This window comes from Fonsecaea nubica, assembly GCF_001646965.1.
Source record: "Fonsecaea nubica strain CBS 269.64 chromosome Unknown Scaff13, whole genome shotgun sequence".
In the NCBI taxonomy this organism is placed as follows: domain Eukaryota; kingdom Fungi; phylum Ascomycota; class Eurotiomycetes; order Chaetothyriales; family Herpotrichiellaceae; genus Fonsecaea; species Fonsecaea nubica.
In genome coordinates this window covers 277760-300886 of record NW_019173686.1, presented here as the reverse complement: position 1 = coordinate 300886, position 23127 = coordinate 277760, and the positions used below count along the sequence as shown (strand labels likewise).

General features: G+C 53.5%; 11 protein-coding genes across 11 annotated transcripts; 7 read left to right on the top strand and 4 right to left on the bottom strand.

The window, feature by feature from the left end:
- Window positions 1-584: 584 nt before the first annotated feature.
- On the top strand, window positions 585-2408 carry AYO20_02972 (hypothetical protein; the record flags this gene model as incomplete). Its single annotated transcript, XM_022641276.1, has 1 exon — window positions 585-2408. One exon carries the CDS (start codon window positions 585-587, stop codon window positions 2406-2408), a length of 1824 nt encoding a protein of 607 aa, XP_022502807.1.
- A 770-nt stretch (window positions 2409-3178) lies between these two features.
- On the top strand, window positions 3179-4936 carry AYO20_02971 (hypothetical protein; the record flags this gene model as incomplete). Its single annotated transcript, XM_022641275.1, has 1 exon — window positions 3179-4936. One exon carries the CDS (start codon window positions 3179-3181, stop codon window positions 4934-4936), a length of 1758 nt encoding a protein of 585 aa, XP_022502806.1.
- Window positions 4937-5793: 857 nt separating this feature from the next.
- AYO20_02970 (hypothetical protein) lies at window positions 5794-6933 on the top strand (the record flags this gene model as incomplete). The annotated part of the gene is made up of 3 exons (XM_022641274.1): window positions 5794-6037; window positions 6097-6180; window positions 6281-6933. 3 exons carry the CDS (start codon window positions 5794-5796, stop codon window positions 6931-6933), a joined length of 981 nt encoding a protein of 326 aa, XP_022502805.1.
- Window positions 6934-8596: 1663 nt separating this feature from the next.
- Window positions 8597-10391, top strand: AYO20_02969 (hypothetical protein; the record flags this gene model as incomplete). Its single annotated transcript, XM_022641273.1, has 2 exons — window positions 8597-9070; window positions 9120-10391. 2 exons carry the CDS (start codon window positions 8597-8599, stop codon window positions 10389-10391), a joined length of 1746 nt encoding a protein of 581 aa, XP_022502804.1.
- A 480-nt stretch (window positions 10392-10871) lies between these two features.
- Window positions 10872-13384, top strand: AYO20_02968 (hypothetical protein; the record flags this gene model as incomplete). Its single annotated transcript, XM_022641272.1, has 2 exons — window positions 10872-11197; window positions 11269-13384. 2 exons carry the CDS (start codon window positions 10872-10874, stop codon window positions 13382-13384), a joined length of 2442 nt encoding a protein of 813 aa, XP_022502803.1.
- A 224-nt stretch (window positions 13385-13608) lies between these two features.
- Window positions 13609-14601, bottom strand: AYO20_02967 (hypothetical protein; the record flags this gene model as incomplete). The annotated part of the gene is made up of 1 exon (XM_022641271.1): window positions 13609-14601. The coding sequence occupies one exon, from the start codon at window positions 14599-14601 to the stop codon at window positions 13609-13611; it is 993 nt and encodes a 330-aa protein (XP_022502802.1).
- A 544-nt stretch (window positions 14602-15145) lies between these two features.
- AYO20_02966 (hypothetical protein) lies at window positions 15146-15541 on the top strand (the record flags this gene model as incomplete). Its single annotated transcript, XM_022641270.1, has 1 exon — window positions 15146-15541. The coding sequence occupies one exon, from the start codon at window positions 15146-15148 to the stop codon at window positions 15539-15541; it is 396 nt and encodes a 131-aa protein (XP_022502801.1).
- An 82-nt stretch (window positions 15542-15623) lies between these two features.
- AYO20_02965 (hypothetical protein) lies at window positions 15624-15992 on the bottom strand (the record flags this gene model as incomplete). The annotated part of the gene is made up of 1 exon (XM_022641269.1): window positions 15624-15992. One exon carries the CDS (start codon window positions 15990-15992, stop codon window positions 15624-15626), a length of 369 nt encoding a protein of 122 aa, XP_022502800.1.
- Window positions 15993-17128: 1136 nt separating this feature from the next.
- AYO20_02964 (hypothetical protein) lies at window positions 17129-18523 on the top strand (the record flags this gene model as incomplete). Its single annotated transcript, XM_022641268.1, has 1 exon — window positions 17129-18523. The coding sequence occupies one exon, from the start codon at window positions 17129-17131 to the stop codon at window positions 18521-18523; it is 1395 nt and encodes a 464-aa protein (XP_022502799.1).
- Window positions 18524-18903: 380 nt separating this feature from the next.
- On the bottom strand, window positions 18904-21210 carry AYO20_02963 (hypothetical protein; the record flags this gene model as incomplete). The annotated part of the gene is made up of 2 exons (XM_022641267.1): window positions 18904-19008; window positions 20986-21210. 2 exons carry the CDS (start codon window positions 21208-21210, stop codon window positions 18904-18906), a joined length of 330 nt encoding a protein of 109 aa, XP_022502798.1.
- An 878-nt stretch (window positions 21211-22088) lies between these two features.
- AYO20_02962 (hypothetical protein) lies at window positions 22089-23075 on the bottom strand (the record flags this gene model as incomplete). Its single annotated transcript, XM_022641266.1, has 2 exons — window positions 22089-22202; window positions 22269-23075. 2 exons carry the CDS (start codon window positions 23073-23075, stop codon window positions 22089-22091), a joined length of 921 nt encoding a protein of 306 aa, XP_022502797.1.
- Window positions 23076-23127: the final 52 nt, after the last annotated feature.

Here is a 23127-nt window from a genome sequence, read left to right as displayed (position 1 = left end):
TAGGCAATCCATAGTTAAAGAAGCGCCTACAGGTTCAGATAAGCCTTACTTAATTGCTTGGCGACTTAGGCAGTGCTAGGGCTCACCAGGTATCACCCTTCCCCCTTGAAGAACCTCGTCAAAGCCCCCGAGCTTCGGATCATGGGCGCCTCGGTACATAGGTACACAGGCACCTAGCGGGCTTTCAGTACTCGGTACAAAGGGACATAGGTACCCGGAATAGACGACTCCATAAATGTCTGAGGGCCCGTTTTTCCATGCGCAGTCCATGTTACCATTCTTTCCTTGACTCTGCAGACAACTCCTGCATTGAGGTTCATGTGCCATCACACTCCGTTTGGCCACAAATGATGAGCGCAGGGATTGGCGCACCTTGCGGGGTGTCTGTCTCCCTCCCTGAACCAAAGCTAATCCTTGTTGCCTAGCTGTATCGCTGGTTAGTGGGAGCTCGGCTCGCTTGAGGCGACCCGTCCCTCATTCCCTACGTCGATCCGAACTTCGATGTATATACCTGCTTCCCCTCCATCCATCACTGGGGACTTCTATCATCGATCCGCGTGCGTCAGGGAGCAGGGTGAACCAAAATGAGACCACGGCCGAGCACGCTATTTGGATGCCTCCTTATTGAGCTCATTGGTCATGGTTCTGCGTCCTTCGCCCACCCGTATCCTGCTGGCCTCAACACCAGTGACGCTTTCAATTGGACCGAGATCCCATCTTCAAGAGAGCTTCACTACCACAAATGTTATGACTCCTTTGAATGCGCCAGGTTAGAGGTGCCCCTTGACTGGTCCAACTCGTCGAATTCTGGCTCGATCATTTTAGCGATCGCGAGGTTGCCTGCTGTGGTGGACGTCGGGGATGAATCTTTTGGAGGCACAGTTGTCATCAATCCTGGAGGCCCAAGCGGTTCCGGCGTGGGCATTCTGCTTTGGTCCGGCAAGAGCATCCAAAACATTCTGGATGGTGACAAGCATTTCGAAATCCTGTCTTTCGACCCCCGTGGTGTACAGTTCTCAACCCCCAGTCTGGCCTGCTTTCAAGATGACACCGTGAGAGACATTCTCAATCTCCTGGGAGTAGGCGCTGGAAGCCTCGAATCCAACCCCAATGCTTTGGATGTCAAATGGGCCATTGACCAAAGCCTTGGCCTTCTTTGCGCACAAACGAGCAAAGGCAGATTTCCCGATGGTTCAAGTATTCGTCAGTTTGTGAGTACGGCGCTGGTGGCCCACGACATGATAGAAATCATTGATCAAGTTGACGTACATTTGCGGAGAGAGCTGAGGTCGAAAGACAGCCATGCTCGTAATCAACAGGCGCTTGACTCGGTAGAGTCAAACGAGGGTCCTCCGCTTCTCAACTACTGGGGTCTATCGTATGGCACCTTCTTGGGAAACACTTTCGCCTCTATGTTTCCACACCGAATCGGCCGCATGGTCTTGGACGGGGTGGTCGACGCAGATGACTATATTGCTACAGGATGGACAACTAATCTTCAGGACAACATGAAGTCGTGGACCAAGTTCTTCGAGTATTGTTTCGAGGCCGGGCCAAAGTGTGCTCTATCGAATCCCACGATTAGTGGGCCTGAAGAGATGCGATGGCAAGTCGAGAACTTTGTCGATGGCCTCAAGAACAACCCCTTACCCTTGGTCCAAAACGACAATGCTTACATCCTCACTTACTTCAACATGAAGGCCATCATTCATATGCACCTATATCAACCCATCCAATTGTGGCCGCTTTTGGCATTGGTTCTCAAAGCTCTGATGGAGCAAGACATCTCCAGAGCCATGTCAGCGTGGGAGAGCTGGCCGTTCCCTGAATCTGGGGACTTTGCACCACTGCTTCCAACTGTCCCTCACATGGCTCTGTCACCAGACGGCTTTTTCGGAAAGGACCTACCGCTCCCGTCAAGTTATCCGTGGCAACTGGAATCCAGCGTCTCTATCCTCTGTGGGGATGGTGACGACATCACTTTTCGATCAAAGCGGGACTTTACAAAGTACCTGGATCTACTGCTATCACAATCTCCCGTGGTAGGATCCATCTGGGCCGAAATCACCCTACATTGCATCCTCTGGGATCCAACCAACCGACCTTCTCCCAAAAACCGGTTCACAGGTCCGTTCCAGTCGAACCTCTCCGATTATGATCCTCGTGGAAGCCCGCTACTGTTCATCGGCAACACAGCGGACCCGGTGACGCCGGTGCGGAATGCGTTCAAAATGGCACAGCGGCATGAAGGCAGCGTCGTTGTCACCCAGGATATGCCGGGACATTGCGCGGGCACGACCAACCCCAGCGTGTGCACGTTTGGGGTCTTGAAAAGGTTCTTCGCCCACGGCGAGCTACCGCAGGCTGGACTTGTGTGTGAGGCGGCGGTGAAACCATGGGATAAATGAGGGTAGGGAAAGCAACGGGGTGTCTATGGATGTATATTGCGAGGGACGGAGCAAGGAGGGAGGGATGAGCCTGATGGTGCAACAAGTCAGATGCTGGGCCACGAGTTTCATATATACATTACTAGGTTATGCGGGATGACGTGCATATGCGCTTGAACATGTCAATGAATTTGGACAACATACCTAACTACCTATGGAGACATTGCGAGGCTGTACGACATACAGTAGGTACGAGGTCGATTTACCGCCAGTACTCGGAACTGTGCAGTTGGTCTGGCAGCACCTCCAGATAAGAAAGTCATCAATCCTTATCTACACGTGATATCAATTTTCAAACAAACTCTCCCACTCAACTCGAGTGCCATATCTTTTCTTCTTCACTTTTATTCCTCTTCACCTTCAAATCTTTTCTCAGCTTGTACAAAATAATCCCCAAACTGATACTTACTCAAACCTAGAAATCTATCACAGGAGTTTTCAAGGGTATCTCATCCATCTGTTGGGGGAATATCCACGGGTTTTAAAACATAGACGAGAAAATTCAACACAACAAGGTGCTTCGGGTCTTGTTGGTCGAGCTTTCATCTTTGCCCTTCGGGGGTCCTGGTCTTACCACCAGATCGAGGATTTAGAAGATATTGGTTATCTGTTCAGTGCTGCACGACAAGATCAAAGCGTTGGAAAGAGAGTGAGTGAGAGGGTAGAGCAGGGAAAGGAGAATCGACGAGAGTCAAACGACCGTGAAGAGGGAAAAGGGGGGAAACCTAGCCATGGTCTCGACATTCCTCACCCCGACGCGCGTCGCCAAAGAGCACGACTTGGCCTCGCTGCACCTGCGCCGCGACCAGGCCCTGCCCGTGGTTCTCTCCACACAGGTGACCCGGGATGCCGACGACGGGTACGCCGAGGGCGTGGTGACCAACACGCGGTTCGGCTCGTTTCCGCACTCGACCATCATCGGCGTGCCCTGGGGGAGCCAGATCCGGGCCAGCAAAGTCGATACCGGCTCGAGGGGGCGGATCAAGCAGAAGCAGAAACAGAAGCAGCAACAACAGAAAGGGAAGGATGTCGTCTCCGGCGGCGGCGGCGGGAAGAAACGAAAGGCCGATGAAGCGCTCTTGGAAGATGAAGACAGGAGAATAAAGACGGCGGCGGCGGAGGAGGTGGTGGTGGTAGGGGACGAAGAGGAGGGAGGCCGAGGAAGCGAGCAGGTAAATCCTCCGCAAGACGGGGTGCAAAGAGGAGAAGGGACGGGAGCGGTCGAGGGAGCAGCAGTCAAGGAGGCCGTCGTGGCCGAGTCGGGCTTCGTGCACGTCCTCCCGCCCACGCCCGAGAACTGGACCACCAGTCTCCCCCACCGGACCCAGGTCGTCTACACGCCCGACTACAGCTACATCTTGCACCGGATCCGGGCGAGGCCGGGGAGTAGGCTGATCGAGGCGGGCAGTGGCAGCGGGAGTTTCACACACGCCGCCGCCAGGGCTGTCTTTGGCGGGTATCCCGAAGACGAGCACCGTCCCCGTCAAAGTGCGGACGAGGAGGAGGGGAGGAGCAGTGACGTCCCCGACGCAGTGCAGGGAGAGAAAGAGGGAATTGGAGAAACCGCGCCAGATGACAAGGGCAAGGGACACGAGGACATCGACCGGTTCGGACGAGTATTCAGCTACGAATTTCACTGCGAGCGGCACGAAAAGGTCAAGGCGGAGATGGTCCAGCACGGACTAGACACCGTGGTGCACGCCTTGCATCGAGATGTCTACAAAGATGGGTTTCTGATCTACGATTCTGAAGACACTCCCACCGGCGAGAAGACGTCTCCCAACGCAAACGCCATCTTTCTGGACCTGCCTTGTCCGTGGGAAGCTCTTCCACATCTGACGCGCGAGTCGTCGCAGCAAGGTTCCCCAAGCGTCCTCGACCCTCACTCGGCGGTCCATATATGCACATTTAGCCCTTGTATCGAACAGGCGCAAAAAACCATCTCCGCGCTTCGGAAATATGACTGGATCGAGATCGAGATGGTCGAAGTCCAGCACAAGCGCATCGACGTTCGACGAGAATACACCGGCTTGCAGTACAATGGCATGCGCGGCACCAACGCTTTTGCTGCGAATGTTGAGGAGGCGGTCTCTCGACTCAGAGAGGTAGAACAACGGTTAAAGGACTTCCACACAGGAAAGAGCTTGGATGAAGACAACAAGTCTGGAAAGGTCAAGGACCAGCAACACCAAGTCGACGTGGGAAAACTACCATTCAACGGAGGCAGGCTCGTGCAAAGGACAGAGGCCGAAGTGAAAACCCACACTTCGTACCTCGTCTTTGCCGTATTACCAAGGCTCTGGACCGAAGAAGACGAAGCCTTAGCACAGGAGAAGTGGTCGAAGCATGTCAAGATGGTATCGCATGCGCCCAAGAGCCAGCGCCAACTGAAGAAGGAAGCGAAACTGAGAGCGAAAAGTCAGCTCCAGAACGGTGTTAAGGACAAAGAGTCGGAGGTGAACGCAGAGGCAGCAAAGAATGCCATATGATTAGTGGCTGAGTTGAATGCCCCAAGGGTGATGCATCTCGGGGCAATGTAATGCCTTGCCCCTTTTTCTACAAGCCACACCAGAGTCAGCCTTGGTGGGATCTGATATCCCGCTGGACATACAGGACATCCATTATTAAGGGGGCTATCGCCGTGTTAGCCTGGCTGATGGATCCATCTCGGCAGTATGCAAGGCCGCCTCGAGGCGTAACCATGATATTCAGCCTGCCACGTGACTTTGTTCCCGTGAGGATCGATGACCAGGAAAATCTACTCCATGGCAACACCTGAGAGGCACGTCCTCCTTCTAAGCTTGAATTCACAGACCCTGAGAACCTCGTCGGAGTTTGCCATAAAGTCTGCATCCAGAAGCACCGCCCCAGTCGAGCCTCTAGGCTTTCTTTCATCAGGCTCTGGCTAATCCTCAAGCGGAAAGAGTTGCGAGCTGTGGAACTGTCAGCCAATTTTGGAATGGGTTTCGAGATTGCCTGCTGCCTGAGACCTGTTCGCTTAGAGAAGTGCGATGTTATTAGTGCCTGAAACAACCCACTCAGGGGTGGCACTCGTAGTCTTTTTCGAGGATCCGATCCAGATGGGCCTGCGAAAGGCTTTGCGTCGGGAATGGCACAAATATGATGCACCTTGTTGCCACCGATTCATTGTCCCAAGCTGGAGCATAGTCGACCAGTATAATGAGACATTGAAGCATAGATCCACGAAGACGATTTTCTTACCTATAGCTTGCAGCCCGTCTGTGGTCATCCTTCTGAAAGTTGGCGCTTTAGGTTTGTCGCCAGTCAACTGAGTTGTTGCACTGCTCGCAAACTGTTAGTTCCTCATATCAAACCCTGTGGCATCATGGACGCTTTGGGGAGATCTATCCCAACCCTCCTCCAGCTTGCTTCTCGAGCCGTCAACGAGAGCGAGTCCGGCAACAAGTCTCCTCAAGATTTCGCAAAGGAAGGCCGATACAACTATGTTCCATCATTTGCCGCATCGGTCATTTTTCTCGTGCTGTATGGTGCTGCATCGATCACAAATCTGGGCATGATGTTCTGGCACCGATCCTGGTTTTGGTGGTCCATGAACTTTGCGGTGGCTAGTGAGTCTGCCGTCGTACCCTCCATTTGCTGCTGCATGGCTGTACTGACCTTGACACAGTGGAGTTTGTTGGATATCTGACTCGATCTATTTCCATCAAAAATCTCGATGGCAAGAGCGTCTTCATCGTCCAGACTGTTATGAGTAGGTCGCCCCCTAACAAAAGAAAGCATAGCAACCCGGCAAGGAACTAGAGGCCCCTATATTTCTTACCATCTTCTTTCTCCGCTAACCACCAAACCAGTTCTCGTCGCGCCCGCCGTGATGGCGGCAGCCTGTTATATGGCGTTCGGCCGGGTCGTGTTATGGGTGGTCCCTCCACGCTTTCAGACAGCCCGCCATCTGTGGGTGCCTGCACGCAGGATCACCCCCGTGTTTGTAGGATCGGATGTCTTCAGCTTCTTTGTGCAGGTCATTGGAGGCGCCATGGTCGCCGGAGCGAATACGAAAGAGCACGCAAACACCGGGAAAAACGTGGTGCTGGTCGGACTGGGTTTACAGTTGGCATCATTCGGCTTCTTCGTCTTCGCCGCCCTGCGACTCAACGTCCTGCTGAGGACCACGCTTCGAGATGTGTCACTACCGAAGGAGCGCAACTGGCAGTTGTTCTTGACGGTGATCAACGTGGCCAATGTATTGATTCTGATTCGGACGCTGCTTCGCTTCATCGAATTCGTCTTGGGGACGAGCAATTACCTCATCGATCACGAGTGGTTCTTCTATGCCTTTGATTCGGCGCTGATGTTCCTCGTGGTGATAGTCTTCATTGTCGTTCACCCAGGCCATTATTTGCCATATCTGGGGATTAGGAGGAGGCAACAACAGTTCTCCAGGAATGCAGACAAGGGCCCTTTTGCTAAGCTTTCGCAGGGGCACATGACGCTGGAGTTGTCATGAGGAGAGTTCCCAGCACCAGACGGTGCTAGCTAGGACGAGAATGGGCTGGAGCAAAGATGGCAAGAGGGCATGTGGCTATGGTACGGAGTGATAGTGCCGAGATGATGTCTATCGGGACCTTGCTCTTTTCCTCTTTTGAGAAGGACAGACTCTTTCGCCGGCCTTTGGTACCCTGTGATATCGCCGTTATTGGTGACGACGAATATCTCGAGCTAGAGTCTTGGCTTTGGCAAAAGTGTAGGCTGGGTGGCAGCAAAGCAGAACAATGGATGCACGTGGGTGTGGATAGGATCGATAGTGGTGTTCGGTTGTTGGTCCTGTGCCTGGTCATTATCACCCGGAATTGGGGAATTGAGGGTTGGGATTGGTGTTGATCAACTTCACCTACTTGTATTTGATGTTTTCGGAGTATCCCATCATTGGTTCTGCTGTACCAGTCCGGATCCTGTCAAGCGTGGGTACGGGCCTGATAGCGGCTACCGGCTGTCATGCTAGAGTGTCGATCAATGACTGAGGGATGGAGCCCGTGGCCGACTTCCGAGTGTCTATTTGAACTGTGGCACGGAGGCCCAGCTCGGTTCTGACGAAGGAGTGAAGGTGCAGACGGCAAGTCTTGAAAGTGATGGTGGTGGTAGTAATTACTCGTCCAAGTAGTACATAGTGACAGGAAGGATAGACGGCGAGGCGGATAATTACCGGGTGGGTTGGTGTGTGGCACCTGCGGTGGTTGATCCGGCTTGGACGGCATCTTGCTCATTCTCTCTGCCTCTCTCCCTCTCTCCCTCTCTCTCTCCTGCGCTGCGCTTTACCTGCACTTCACATCCATTTCCTGCTACTCCAGCGGCATATCCACCCTGTATACCTCATACTGCCGATATCGTCGCAAACCATCCTCCTCTGGGCAGTTTTTGCGAGCCATCCTGAGGCTGGGAAGTCAAATCACAACCCACCGGAAAATGACCCGGGTGTGCTTGTCCAAGTCGACTTGGTACGATGAGATCGCAGCCTTTGGCCAGGACATTCTCTAGCTTCCTCCATCTTGCAAGGTCCGGGTGGCGCAATACCACCAGTGACATGGAGCAGTGCAAGCCATCAACGACATTCATGCCCGCCCATGCCACCATCAAGACACCAAGCACGCCCATCCAGGTAGACAAGAAGAGACGAGCATCACCTCAAGCATTGGCATCCGCTACTCATCCCCACACCTAACTCTTGTCGCGTCTCATGCCGTCTTGATAGGATCCCGTTTCATTGCACCTGCTAAGCCTCCTTTGCGGCGGCATTCTTATCCACATGTTACCTGCTCAAGGTGCTAACCTGGCCAGCGTCGTGGGACAAGGGAAAATCTCCCCTCTTCCAAGCTTGAATGCCCACCATCACACCCCGAAATTACGCGGACTGTTTGCCCAGTCTCAAAAACCAACCGCCGATGTATCAACCGCCACTTTGGTCGACCCTTGCCGATGCTGAACTGGGTATGTCGTCAACAGTGCGGCGGCCTTCGTGGTTGGTCAAAAGACGACAAGCCGTCGCTTGGTATCGTCGCTAGTCCTTTTATCCCCTTGCCCACCATGAAACAGCTGTATTTTTTTTACATATAGTACGTGTTGGCCTCTTTTTGCGTGAAGGATAGCTACAATGCTGCCTTGGCCCTGCTCCAATGCCTCTGATGGGGCATCGGCGCCTCGAGATGAAGCCTTTGGCCATCAGGCTTCTCCTCTGGGCAGTCGTTGTTGTCGCTGGTGCTTTTGTCCTCTACCTAACCATTTCATATGCTGCAATTCCGCTCCTTATCTGGTTGTCTCCGACGCTGAATCCGACCTTGTATGATCTCGGCTTTTATGGTGGTTCACCATCGCAGACATATATCTCTAATGGGTTGAGTTCGCCGCGAGTGAGCATAAGCAAATATGACCCAAATTGTGATAAGGGATATACCTTTCTCAATTACAATGGAGGCTCAATGCCTAATCCTGGTCCGGCCATCCTGGACAGCAACAGTGAGCTTGTTTGGAAAGGACAGAATTTTGATGTGACGACGAACCTGAAGGTGCAGAGTTATATGGGTCAGCAATACTTGACGTTCTGGTCCGGTAAAAAGGGAGGGACTATGGGCAAAGGCGTCTATTACATGGTGAGTTTGCGAGTTTGCCATCATATGTCCGCTACTAATGACGGACTAGCTGGATAGCTCGTACGAGACCAAACACACAGTTGCAGCAGTTGCTCGAGGGAGCGACATCGAAGGCGACCTGCACGAGTTCAAGATCACCAAAGACAATACAGCACTGTTAACATTCTACAACATCACCCCAGCTGACCTCTCCTCATTGGGGAAATGGAAGAACGGATGGCTCACCGACAGTGGTTTCCAGGAAGTTGATATTGCGACTGGTGAGCTGCTCTTCGAGTGGAAAGCCTCGGAGCATTTTCAGGTCAATGAGACTTTCATGACTCACCCATTTGGCGGATATATCAAAAGTATTCCTTTCGACTTCTTCCACATCAACAGCGTCGACAAAGACTCCAAAGGCAACTATCTCATCTCGTCGCGCCACACCCACACGGTCACCTGCATCAGCCCAGTTGGCGAGATTATGTGGATCCTTGGCGGCCAACGTAATCAATTCCAGGATCTTTCAGGGGGCGACGCGCTCAACTTCAGGTGGCAGCACGATGCCCGATGGTTGGACGAACAAGAAGGGATCCTGACGCTTTTCGACAACAAGGAGGGAGGGCCCTTGCATGTCGACGGTCCCTACAGTCGAGCGCTAATGCTCCAACTGGACATCACCAACCGGACTGTAACCCTCCTGCATTCTTATATTTCTCAATATCAAACACGGACACCTTCTCAAGGGTCGGCGCAATACCTTCCTGACAGCAAACACATGTTTGTGGGCTTTGGCCACTCGCCGGTTTTGAGCGAATTTTCTCTGGACGGAACTCTGCTGTGCGAGGTCCATTACGGTGCACCATGGCTTCATGTTTTCACTACTGCAGTTTCGTATAGGGCTTACCGATCCGCGGACTGGGTCGGTGAGCCTCGACAGCCGCCAGCCGCCACCATCTTGGACGATATACTCTACGTCAGTTGGAATGGTGCGACTGAAGTTGTGGCATGGGTGTTGCAGGGAGGTGGCACAGGAGAGCAAGAAGAGGAATGGACCGATCTCGATTTCATTGATAAGGAGTTCTTTGAAGAAAGCTTTGACCTATCTCAACTATCTCAATATTCCCAATTCCGCGTGGGCGCCTTGGGCCGCGAGGGTCAGATCTTGGGATACTCGGATCTCGCTCCACGGGAAAGTTCTGGGAGCTGGTGGGGCTTTCTCCTTGCTGTGTTTCTATGGGGGTTGGCATCCAAGATGGCCTGGATGGGCTACAAATGGTTCTCACAGCACAAGGGAGCCGGTAAGAGAGGTGTTTCGTGGGTGGTTTGGAAAAAGTCGTGACACGATTATTGGAAGGCGTTTCTGCATTGCTCAGGCATTTACCACGGACAAACTTGCAATTTTGTAGAGACAGAGATGCGCAAATTGTATGGATGCACGGATTGTACTCGGTACCTTTACATTTCTCTCAGGAACGAAAATGATGATCGCTCATAGAATGAGGCGCCAATAGTATCCGACCCGCAGTCCAAAAAAGGTCCTAACAAGCTAGCTTGTTTGCTTGTGCCCTCCTCATATTTGAGTGGGTGAAAGTGGCACAAGTGGCTCCGGGGTATTTTTATTATTATTCGGTGATTTTGCGAGCCTCATTCCAGTCCAAATCGAAATTCCATTCGTCGCTGCGTGACTCAAAAACTAACTGCCTTGCCTGCCCCCAACTCAAGGGGAGGTGACTCAGTCAGAGAAGGCTAGAGTCTCATGAGCTTTTTGAAGCGTCCTTTCTGCTCATCAGCTCTGAGACTCTGCACCAAATCCACCAGAATGGCTCAACCTCCCTGGACCATGCCAACGGGCACCACCCACCAGCCGCAGTTGAAGATCTACAACTCGTTGACCCGGTCGAAAGTCCCCTTTGTCCCTATACAGCAAGGCCACATCTCGTGGTATGCCTGCGGCCCCACGGTCTACGACGACGCCCACCTGGGCCATGCGCGCAACTATGTGACGACGGACATCATTCGACGCATTCTGCGCGACTACTTTGGCTTCAAAATTCGCCTTGTGATGAACACGACCGACATTGATGATAAGATCATTTTAAGAGCGAGGCAACGGCATCTATATGATGAATACAAGAAGAACCACCGGTATGTTTTGTTGTTTGCCCGTTAGCAGACACTTCTATGCAGATGGAGATGCTGACTTGGACCCATCTTAGGTACATCGACGACCAAGTCCGTCAAGACGCCCGGCAGGCCTGGCTCTACTACATCCAAAAGAACCTGAAACGCATCGGACCCAAGGATTCAGCGACGCCCGAGACGTTTGACGGATTCGTCGAGCACATATATGGAGACATCCTCGCGGGGGGCAGCCTGGAGCCTGGCACGAAGCCTGGTGACAAGGAGGCCAAGATCAAGATGCACATCAACACCGCTCGCAACGCGGCAAAGGCCCTGATGCAAGATCCCAAACTCCTGACCCCGCACGAGTTCTACAACCGCGTGAGCGATCCCATGTGCCTGGTTCTGGACGAGCAGTTTGGGAAAACGATCCGCGGGGACGACTACGCCGTATTCACGAAACTGACAAAGGAATACGAAGCCCGGTTTTTCCAGGACATGCACGACCTCAACGTCATGGATCCGGATGACCTGGTCCGAGTCACCGAGCACGGCAAGGAGATTGCAGAGTTTGTCAAGAAGATCGTGGACAACAAGATGGGGTACCGGACGTCAGAAGGTTCGGTGTATTTCGACATCAAAGCGTTCGAGGCCGCCGGATACCCTTATGCGCGGTTAGAGCCCTGGAACAAAAACGACAAAGAACTGCAGGCCGACGGCGAAGGTGCCCTGTCACAAAAGGACGCCTCAGCCAAGAGGTCGGACGCCGACTTTGCCCTGTGGAAAGCGTCCAAGCCCGGCGAGCCCAGCTGGGACAGCGAATGGGGCCCTGGTCGGCCGGGGTGGCACATTGAATGCTCAGCCATGGCGTCTGGGAAGCTCGGTCAACAGATGGACATCCACTCTGGCGGGATCGACCTGGCTTTTCCTCACCACGACAACGAGCTCGCCCAGAGCGAGGCGTTCTGGGCGAATCATGGTCAATGGGTGAATTACTTCCTCCACATGGGTCACCTGTCCATTCAAGGATCAAAGATGTCCAAGTCCCTGAAAAACTTTACTACCATCCGAGAAGCCCTCCATGTGAGAAAGGACTGGACGTCCAGGAGTTTGCGGATTGTTTTCCTGCTCGGAAACTGGAAGGACGGGATAGAGATCACGGACGACATGGTCACCGAAGGCAGAAACTGGGAAGACCGTGTGGACAACTTCTTTCTCAATGCCGTTGATGCCATGAAGAACACAAAACCCTCCGATGAGCAGCGAGCCAGTCTAGAAGACGCCGTACTAGATGCCGAAGAGAAGGTTCGAAATGCGTTACTCGACTCCTTCAACACACCCGTCGCCATGAACACCATCTCACAGCTAATCAACACATACAATAACAGCGCCAAAAATTCCGAATTGACCGCAGCCGATCATCGCAGGGTCGGCCTTTTCGTTACACGCCTAGTCAACGTCTTCGGCTTGAATGGCTCTGAACCAGCAGACACCAATCTGGTTGGCTGGAAAGGCATAGAGATCCCCGACGCCGCAAAAGAGTTTGTGTATCCGCTGGCCAGAATACGTGACGAACTGCGGCAAGCCGCCATTGCCAAATCCATCACAGCCGAGAAAGTCCAGGAAATCGTTTCTACCACACCGACAGGGCTTGAAGATACCCCTCCCCTCGGGAGACCGCGACCTTCGTATGCCCGTGCTCTGAGCGAATTCAGTAGGGACGCCCTCCAAACAGCTTCCACGCCCACTGGCACACAACCCCCGCTTGATATCAACAAACAGATCCTCGCGCTCTGCGACCGGGTCCGAGATGTCGATCTCTGGCAACTCGACATATTCCTTGAAGATCGAGAAAACGCTCCTGCGCTGGTCCGACCCGTCACCGAAGGCCTCAAGGCTGCGCGGCGCGAAAAGGAAGACAAGGCCCGCCAAAAGGAGGAGGCGAGGAGACAGCGCGAGAGGGAAGCGCAGGAGAAGCTCCAGAAGGCTAAGATCAGTCCGACCGAGATGTTCAAACCGCCGCATTCGGTGGAGTATTCGTCATGGGACGGGGATGGTGTGCCGACGACGGCCAAGGACGGAACGCCTCTGACGGCAAGCCGGGTGAAGAGGCTGAAGAAGGAATGGGAAGCACAGAGGAAGGTGCACGAGAAGTACCTGGCCACGATTGCGTTGCCGAACGGTTCGGGACCGTCATCTGCTGCTCGCTAGGAGTGAGTGGGTAGTTTTAGGTTGAGGCATCAGACCGACTCCCAGCTGTAGATTCTTTCCTCGTGGGCTCTTTTCTTTCATGATGTAGGACTGTATTAGATACCCAGCTTCTCGGAGACATGGCTCGAGGGCACGAGAAACGAGGTGAGAAAAAGAGGAGCGCGCGAATGAAAAGAAAAAAAGCACCACTGAAAACCGGATAAATTCCTCTGCGAAGAAAAGAATCATAGTTTCCCTTCCGCCTTCAACCCGTCGTAGAGCGCCATGGCCGCCAGCGTCTTGCCGTCTCTCCACGCGACCTTCCAGACGTCGTGCAGCCGGACGATTCGCAGGGTGATTTTCTCGCCGTGGTCCCGCAGCCCCGTCAGTTTGCCCTTGAGGGCCTCGATCTGGGCGTGCGGGAGCGTCTTGCGGGCGAGGAAGATGGGGATGAATTCGTCCGAGCCGCCCGGGGACGGGTACATGGCGGACTGGAGTTGCTCGTCGCCTTTTCCTTCTTCGTCTCCTTCGGAGGAGACACTCTGCTGTGGGTCGGTGGTGACGCAGGCGGCGAGTCTAGTCATGTCGACGAGTTCGTCGGCCGAGATCTCCAGGCCCGTCTCCTCGTGGATCTCCTTGGCCGCGGCGCCCGCGAACGTGCCGCTGTCGTCGATCATGCCCGCGGGCAGTTCGACGAAGCTGAGCGAGCCGGCGGGGATGCGGGGCTGGATCGTCAAGATGGCGTACTCTTCTTCTTCTTCTTCTTCTTCTTCTTCTTCTTCGTCGTCCCCTCCTAGCTGGTGCTTGGGGGTCGTCGTACCCCTTGAGGATGATTGCTTGGAGGAAGTGCCAGGCGACGACGACGACGCCGTCAGGACGATCAACATGGCAACACTCCCGCCGCGCATGAACACGGAGCCGGGGAGGGACTCGTCATTGTCGTTGGTCACGGTGGCTTTGAACTTGAGGAAGCCGAGACGGCCGCTGGAGAAGAAGTCGGCGGATTGGATCTCGATGGACCTCAGGGAGTATGGGGACGAGTGGAACGGGTGGGATGCCGAGCTGTGCTGCAGACAGAGGCTCCTCTGTAGGGTATCCAGCCAGGTCTTGAAGGCCGGGAAATCGAGAAGTTGGTCCTCGGTGAGCGTCGAGGGATGGGTGACTGGGATCCCGGGGTCGGTGTTGGGGAGAATGAATGTGGTTGTTGTCGGCCGTGGCGGCGATGACGAGGACGCCATCGTCCTGGACAGTACAGGGAATTGTGGGAGTGAGTGTTGAAGTTGGCGCGAGAGATGCTTCAGCCTGGAAATCATGGGCTCACCGGGCAGACAACAGAGTATGCATGCACGTTTTGATGTGAAGGATCTCGTTCCCGGCGGTTGACAAGAGTGACAGTCCAAGTACGACGTCCTTGTTTCGAGTGAATGCGAGGTCGAGGGAGACCAATCGTAGCCAGTCTCATATTGGAACTAAATTGGGATGGTAAAGACCTCGTCTGAAATTGTGTAATGACGTATCTACGGGATGTTTTGTGTGCGGACATGCTGGAAATACCAATATCATGATTCAAATGAAACTCGTAAATAAGTCTGGTCGGATTTCTCTCTCACAACCTTCACCAACTCACACACACACACACACACACACACACACTCTCTCTCTCTCTCTCTCTTTCTCTCTTTGTGTGTAAAGACATATGTGACGGGATCCCATCATTCTACAAATTTCCCCGCCAAACACCGTCGAATTTATATCCTCGAAGCGCCCCAGCACCCGACGACAATGAACAAAACTACCAGCGCCGCTGCTAAAGACCCAACCACCAGTACCACATTCACTCTCCGCAACCCTCCATACTCTTACTTCCACCTCCACCTGCACACCATCCCTCTGCACACTGACCAGGCGCTGGACGACATCACCCTGCGCTCGTACCTCACGGCGGCCCTCCAGCAATATCTCGGACTGACCGGGGGAGCCATTCCCGTGGATATTTTGAAGGTCGAGGGTTCCGATGCCTGGATCCGCGTCCCCTGTGACGACGAGGTCGCTGTCACGGCCGCGGTGAGTCAGTGGGTCGGTGTCAGGGGCGTGAGTTTGGCGATTGTGGCGAGAGGGTCGTGGTTGGGCGGTGTTGTTGCAAAAGGGGCGACAAAAGGATTGTGGAGTCTGGGGTGATGGCCAAAAAAGAAAAGAAAAAAGACGAATCCTCCCCTGCCGAAACGATATCTAATGTATCCATCGTTCAAGGCTATCGAGTTCACACGCCCAGCGCTTCATGCAGAGTAATTTCATCCGAGTCACTGTCGACATCGAGTTTGTCCTCCGCCACGAAGGCGTCGGTGTTTGAAGGGCTTTTCCGAGACAGCCACCCAAAGGGTTTTCGAGGCTTTGCCGTGTCTGTGGTTCTCAGCAAATGCGCGATAACCATCCCGGGGGATCGATGCAAAATACCTTTTTCCGCCACGGCCAGCTGCTTCAATGCGGCTTTTCGGTCCTGCTTGGCCTGGTCTCTGAGGAGCTTCTCCTGTTGTTTGCGAACCTTCTCGGACTGCTTCCACACGGCGCGACGTTTATTGTATTCTTGGACTTCAAAGTCATGTTGGACGGAATATGGTGAGACGGACATTGCGAAGAGATCTTGGGGTTCGTGGAGGTACAGTAATTGGGACTAGAGGTGTGGACAGAGACGTGGACTACTCAGACGACTTCCTGGTGAGCATGATCCGGTTTCATTGCGATCATGGACGATACTTATAGCCATTCCGGACTATGGGAAAACCGAGATGGCCGTGAAAGGGTCTTGTGGATGACAAGGGGACAATACATGAGCATCAGGCTCTCCGGCGGAGAGATGGCCCGTGCGATATCAGCACCTACAGGACTTTGCTCTGGTGGTTTCTGTCGCTGGATGTCGGGCCGCAGAAAGCAGAGGATTGATAATGAACGATTCTGTCCCATCACGCTGTTTAGATGATAGGAATTGAGCGGACCGCAGCCGTTGTCGTGGTGGAGAATGTCTGCGCGGCGCCCTGACGGGCCATGTCTCGCCGATGTATGATAGCACGATCGACTTGTGTTGCTATATTGCCACGATTGCAGACGATCACGTTGTAGGACTCTGCATGTGTATGAGGCATTGTCTAGCACAAGAGAGACATGGCTACTCGTGCTCGTACATGAACATTTTACTCGGTATGGTGAGGGCGGTTCTCGCCTGTGGACTATAGTCTGTGGCGTCTGGCGGGCTGGCCGAGGCTGGCTGGAGACGCCCATTCTGTTACTAGTGAGCGGGTTGAGCGATTCCAGCCGAAACCTTTACAGTGGCCATGATGACCAGAAACGGCATTGTCACTCCTGATTAATTAATAAAATCTGCAGGTAGGGAGCAACTTGGACCTTTGACGGAACCACTTAGAGGGGTTTCATGGTTCTAGAACTCGGTCCTCGTCGCCATCTGGGCCATGGACAATCACTACCGAATTTCCCCAACACACATGGCTCAGAGTGCCTCATGTCCACATGGCGTCGCTAACGTGCGCCATCACCCAAAGTTTTCTCCTTTCTCCCCTCAGTCGATCCATTGAAAGGGGATTTTTTGACCGTCAGGGCCGAGGCCATGTTGAGCAGCGCTCGGTTTAAAATGTCCTGGCACCAGCTGGTGAGTCTTGTGCGTCGTGTGGTGTGTCGTTCAGTTTGACTTTGTTTCTTGTCACTCTCTTCTTCATATTTGCTGCGCCCAGCGCCATTGAAGAAAGGGAAAAAATGCCTTCAATCGAGGAATATCTCTTAAAGGAACCCCAGCTCAATGTCCACAGCGTCGACTCCTCCAAAGATGACCTCCCCCAGCCATATGGGAGTCAGTTCCAGAGCCAACCTGTGTCGCCGCCGCCGCCGCCGAATGCCCTCCCCCCTAAACCTCTGAGACCTCTTCGCAAATACTGCACCGTCCGAAATGGCCTCATCACCTTTGGAGTCTTTCTGGTCTACGCGGCGTGCATCATTGGCTCCGTCCTCCCCGGGCTGATTGCTGGGTTCCCCTTCTACACCCTCCTCGACATCTTCGGGAATCGTCGACTGGCAGTGCGACTCTTTCCCTGCGACCCTTCTCTCTATTCCGGGCGGTTCGCCATCAACCTGGCTTGGGGTTCTTTCACGTACACGTCGGTCAAGATCCTGGATGCAGGTCTCAACTTGATTCTGGGTAGGGGTTCGCAGGTTTTCTTGTCGTGGCTCTCATACCATCTCTTCAGCATGGCCATACTCCGGATTCTCCAGAAGGAGCGGGTGCCGTTGCAGTTGTACACGGCCATGGCATTCGATACGACGTCCATCAAGGGGGCGTGGTACCAGCTCCGAGCCGTCACAAAGGTGGACACGGTCCGTGCCCGGGTCACCCTCATCTGGCTGGCTGTGTCTGTGGCGTATCTGATTGCGTTGCCCACCCTCCTCGATCTGACCACCGGGTACATGGTCGAGTACAAGACCATGGTCAACATCACCACTGCAGGAGACTCGACATACAAACTGATTGAGCTCGATTACGACCAACTCGACAGGATCTCCCTGGACGCGCACTGTGCCAGCAGTGGAGGGTGTCGCGTGGACTATCCGGGCCAGTTCACCAACGTGTTGATCGCGGGGCAAAACATGTCGTTCACGGCCTTCGTCGACGACAATTACAACTGGGTCATGCAGACCGAAGAGACCCCCAGGGGCCTTCTCCAGTGCGTCCCCAGCACCACGTACCAATGGGGCCTGTCCAGCGGCTACCTGTGGATCGTGTGCGCCCTGACCAACTTCTGGATCGCCGGCATGTTCGCCGTGTGGATCGACAGTTTCCGCAACGGCATCCTCTGGCGCAGCGGCCGCGGGTTCGGGCGGTACCGCAACATCATCGACATCGCCGAGCACCTCCAGACGCACTTTGGCCACGACCTGTGCGGGTACACGCACGAGGAGCTGGAGAAGAAGGTCGACGCCCTCGACCCCGTGGGCATCGAGGTCCTGGCCGAGGGCGAGTGGGCGCACATCCGCCTGAGCCAGAACCCCGGCGGGCAGCATCTGCTGTGCACGCCCGGTCTGCAGTACGGCGGGATCGGGAGACTGAACAACCGAAGAGTCTCGGCCACGTGGCCGTTGCCCAGTCGAGGACTGTAGATCGAGGGAGAGGAGACGTGGTTATAGACTAATGACAATGTACGTGTTTTTGCTCACGATATATTCCTATAGTATCCTAGTCGTGGTCGATGTAAGATCCTCATCCGTCATACGAGTAGATACCACGTACCGGATACAGTACCGAGTACATGTGCATGCGATAGACGCAGGTAGAAAAGGATTTTGGATTTACAAACCCTATCCACTCACCCCCTTACCCTACCTAGAGGTAGCTTTCATCTCTTGGTCGTTCATTCATAGATAGAAGCAGACAGGTAGGCATGCATCTGATGGACGGGAATCAGTCACACTCACTCACACTCACTCACTCATTCATTGACCATTTTGACAACCCTCTCCACTGACGTCCACCCGGCATTTTAGCCATACGCCGCGACGGTGTAACCAGAGTAGGTAGCTCCAGAGGATCTGAAGACGCCTTCACCGTCGAGGTTGTGAGACAGCAAGAGATAGACAGGGCGGATCTGAGCAAACAGTCAAGTAGGTAGGTAGGTCTTGACGGTCAGCGACATCATCACCGCCTGTGCCTGCCTGTGCCTGCCTGTGGTCACTTCTGACTGACTGACAGACAGACAAGACAGAGCGAGAGGCTGGAAGACTGGAAGACTGGAAGACTGGAAGACTCGACATCTAGTAGAAGGGTCAAGAGTTGCTCAAGATGAAATTAGACGTTAGCCTACGGTAGAAGAGACGTGGGAGACGAGAATGTTTCTCCTATAGAAAAGGAGAAGAGTTCGATCGACACCAGATCACTCAGTGTCAAGAGTTATGCCAGCGCCCCATGGCGGGCGGCGGCTGAAAGACACGGGAAGAATTGGCGGGTGGCCGGGCGACGTGTTTGAGGGGGGGGGCCACTGATTCTATTGTAAAGCTTTGCGTTTTGAGGTGTTGAGTTGGGTTGGAGCCTTGGAACTATCGTGGAAGTTGAGGAGGGTGAGAGCCTCAATAGGTACTGAGTGCTGTTGGTGTACTCCATATAGACAATACAAGTATATAGATACAGAGAGGAGTTTTGAACCCAGGTGACCACTTCAGCCAATCCGGTTCTAGATATATCCTCAATTGGTGAAAACGCCTCATATTCCTGAGGATGGACACTGTAGGTACCTACATAGGTACGTATGGGATGGATGTTGATAAGTGGATGGGTGATGCATGGATGATGGATATGATAGATATGTTTGACGTACCACAAATCTGCATGTATTATAACTCTATAGCAGCGAGTGCGAAGTGAGTTACTAGTAGCGAGAACGTACATGGTACATGGTACAGACAAGAGGGGGAAAACCCATTCAGTACAGTGTGTAAAGACGTAGACTACATTATGTACATCACCCCTCTTCGTACATCTATACATATGCATCCCGTGTATCCCATAAATCTCATAAATACATTCCAAACATTCCAGACATACATCCCATGCAACGTATTCCCTTTCCGCCTCACTGCCTCACTGCCTCCCTCCCTTTTCCTCCTCCCCACCATTTATCAATCATCTCCAAGAATGACACTGTTGGAACCATGCTGGTGTGATTCTCATGGCTTGGCCTGGCCTGGGCTGGCTTGTCTGAGCGTTCCGAGCGTTCTGATGAGAGACGTCATATGATCCCATCTCATTCACCTCATATCACAATACGCATAACATTGCCTTGCCTTCCCATATTCGACACGGGCCCCTCCGGGACCCCTATGTGCTTGCACTTGTACTTGCACCGCATGCGTTGTGAACTCGGGGGATCGTTTGTGTGAAGAGAGGGAGACAGGGAGGGAGCAAGGGTGAATAATAGATAGTTTTGGGTGTGGGTGAGGTTGAGCTGAGTCTCTTCTAGTGCAAGCCAACATCGTTGACTCCCCGAGAGAGGGGCGACATGTACTTGGGCAGAATACCGCGCGGTCTCGGGCCAACCTGATAACAACCAGAGCGGCGGGTGCTGGTCGAGGGCGAATACCGAGCGACGTGATTGCAGACCGTGGGTCAATCATACAACTAGGTAGCTGGTGAGGCCCAAGCAAAGGCGTGAGGCGCTTGGATGACTTCGACTCGACTTCGATAATATTTGGTAGATGGAGTCTCAAAACTGAAGATTCGATCTCGCAAGAACCTTGCATGGTAGCTCGGTTGTATGCCACGAGGCCATATGGAGGATACTGGCTGTCGAGATAGACTCATGATCTGTCTATCCTTGTCTCGCAGTAGGACTCGTCTTTTGACGACTCATGGTGATTGTGGCGGTGATGTACGTCCATTTGACAAGGCTTCACCATGGCATTCAGTCACCATTCCAGATTTGTCAAAGGCTCAGCAGAGACGAGAAGACCCTTTGGACCATCTCATCGGCAACAAGACAAGATGGTCGACGGGATTGTGTGGGTGATGGACCGTGCGCAGTCCCTCTGCAAAAATTCGGATTGGTGATACCAACGAGACCAATTCACACGGTCGACGTCACGGTTGATGGCGGCAGACGTTCATCAACCCAGGTAATAGGCCATTTTCTCGACCGCACCGTCCTCATGTACGATTGCTGCTCGTTGGTGGGCTGGGGTAGTTCTGCCGTGAACTCGCGGCGTGCGACAACGCGATGAAGTGCTGCGGCACCCGCCACCACGATCCCAGCGATCAGGATGCACAGAAACACCACGAGTCCGTCTGACAGGCCCATGGTGGTCGAAATTTAGACCAAAATACTTTTTGAGAGGGAGGAATGCTCGAATTAAGGCCCCGATCGACGTTTTGAATTCAAGGGATCAGTGGGTGGAACAGGGAATGGAGAGATGCAAGGAGAAAAGAGAACCATTGGGAGACTCACCTGACGCGGACTTTCTGTATATACATATCTCAGCAGAGAAATGTTCGCACAGTGTCTCGGCACATTGTCTCTCCCGGTGGACACCAACCCGGATCGCAAGAGAGCATTACGATTACGACGCAAAATCCCCCCTCCTTGAGGATGGCGGGCTGCCTGATGCACGATCCCCCAGCACCAGCCCAACACCAACTGTGCATAACGAGAATGTTGTGTGGGCAGGTGGAGCGACAAACACACAACGCGTCCGCATCCGAGGGGCTTTGACTCGACAAGAAGAGCCAATGAAACCGTCAGGATCCAGGACACCAACGCGCGTAAGCCCAGAGTTTTTTCAGTTTCTCGCAAAGCCTGCACGGTTCAGGAGGATGGTCTCAGATCGCATACCGGGACCCAGTGAAATATTGTGCTTTTGTTTTCCATCCCCTTCTCAATTCGCTCTTTTCTGCAACGCCGGATGACCTCGGGAGAGCCACGGGTTGCGGTTGGTGGAGACCAGTTCGCCGGTTTTCCCAAGGCTGTTTGTGGCTGTGAACACGCCAATGACGGGGGGTGCTGCCATGCTTGCTTGGGTTAATTTAAAGAGAGACCGCTCAGCCTGGTCCATAAATGACTAGAACGCCGGTGGACAACACGGAAGCAGTTGAATAAAGACAATTCTGCCTTGTATACCTTGTATGCCATGTATGCCTATCGCCCAGGATCCTCCGACACTGTACCCTCGAAACAAAAGCCTACTCAGGGGTAAACAAACGACTTGCCATCTCTTCAATCCCTCTTGGGGGCCGTCCCAGGATTTCACCGATCATGGGATCAACTGTCGCTGTCTCCCCTTTGGCGATTCCATCCTGAATTGCTGTTAGCACCAATCTGGTCGGACGGGAAAGCCGGGCTTGTTGCTCTGGAATACTTACATGCCAGCCACTCCAGCTCTCCACAACCCAGAAGTTGTCCTCGGGCACACTTTTCTTCTCAACCTTGTGATAGCGTTCGGCTTCCTCTCTGCCCACGATGTCGACTTTGACTTGGCGCCCGGTGTGCTCCTCGACCAGCTTGGCGACATCGCTGATGCTGGTTGCTCGTGGACCCGTCAGGCTCAATGTCTGACCGAGATATTTCTCGTAATTTTGGAGAATCTTTGCCGTCGCTTCCCCCAGGTCATCCCATGTGACCCAAGCCACTGGACCATCGTTTGGAATGACAAATCTGATTTCGCCTGCGTCGCCCTTTTTGAATTTCTGTGGTTGAAACCCAGCGTAGAGCCACCAGCTTTCTGCATAAATCCCCTCTCTCACAATAACATATTGCAGTCCGCTGTGTGTCAGATATTCGATGGTTTTGATATGCGCTTGCTGAACACCCGCTATGCTGTCTAGGCCGGTCTTGCCGCCAAACATCAAGCTGGTATAAATCACAGTCTTTACACCAGCCTGTTTAGCCGCGTCGATTGCAGCCTTATGATGGAGCCATCTGTCGACACTTGGCGAGGGAAACGAGACCAGAAACAGAGCGTCGGCACCTTTGAAAGAAGCGGCCAACGAGCCAGGAGACGTGAAATCGCCATGGCGGATCTCGATGCCGGCATCACGGGCAGCAGGGGATACTTTGTCCGGATGGCTTGACGAAATGACCAATCGTGATGGTGGAATCAGCTTCTGGCGTAGCAGTGTATCCAAAACTCGGGACCCCAAATGTCCCGTGGTTCCTGTAAGCACAATCATTGTGTTCTGCTTATACGCGATCCCGAAAACCTAATGAGCTTATCGTGGAGTT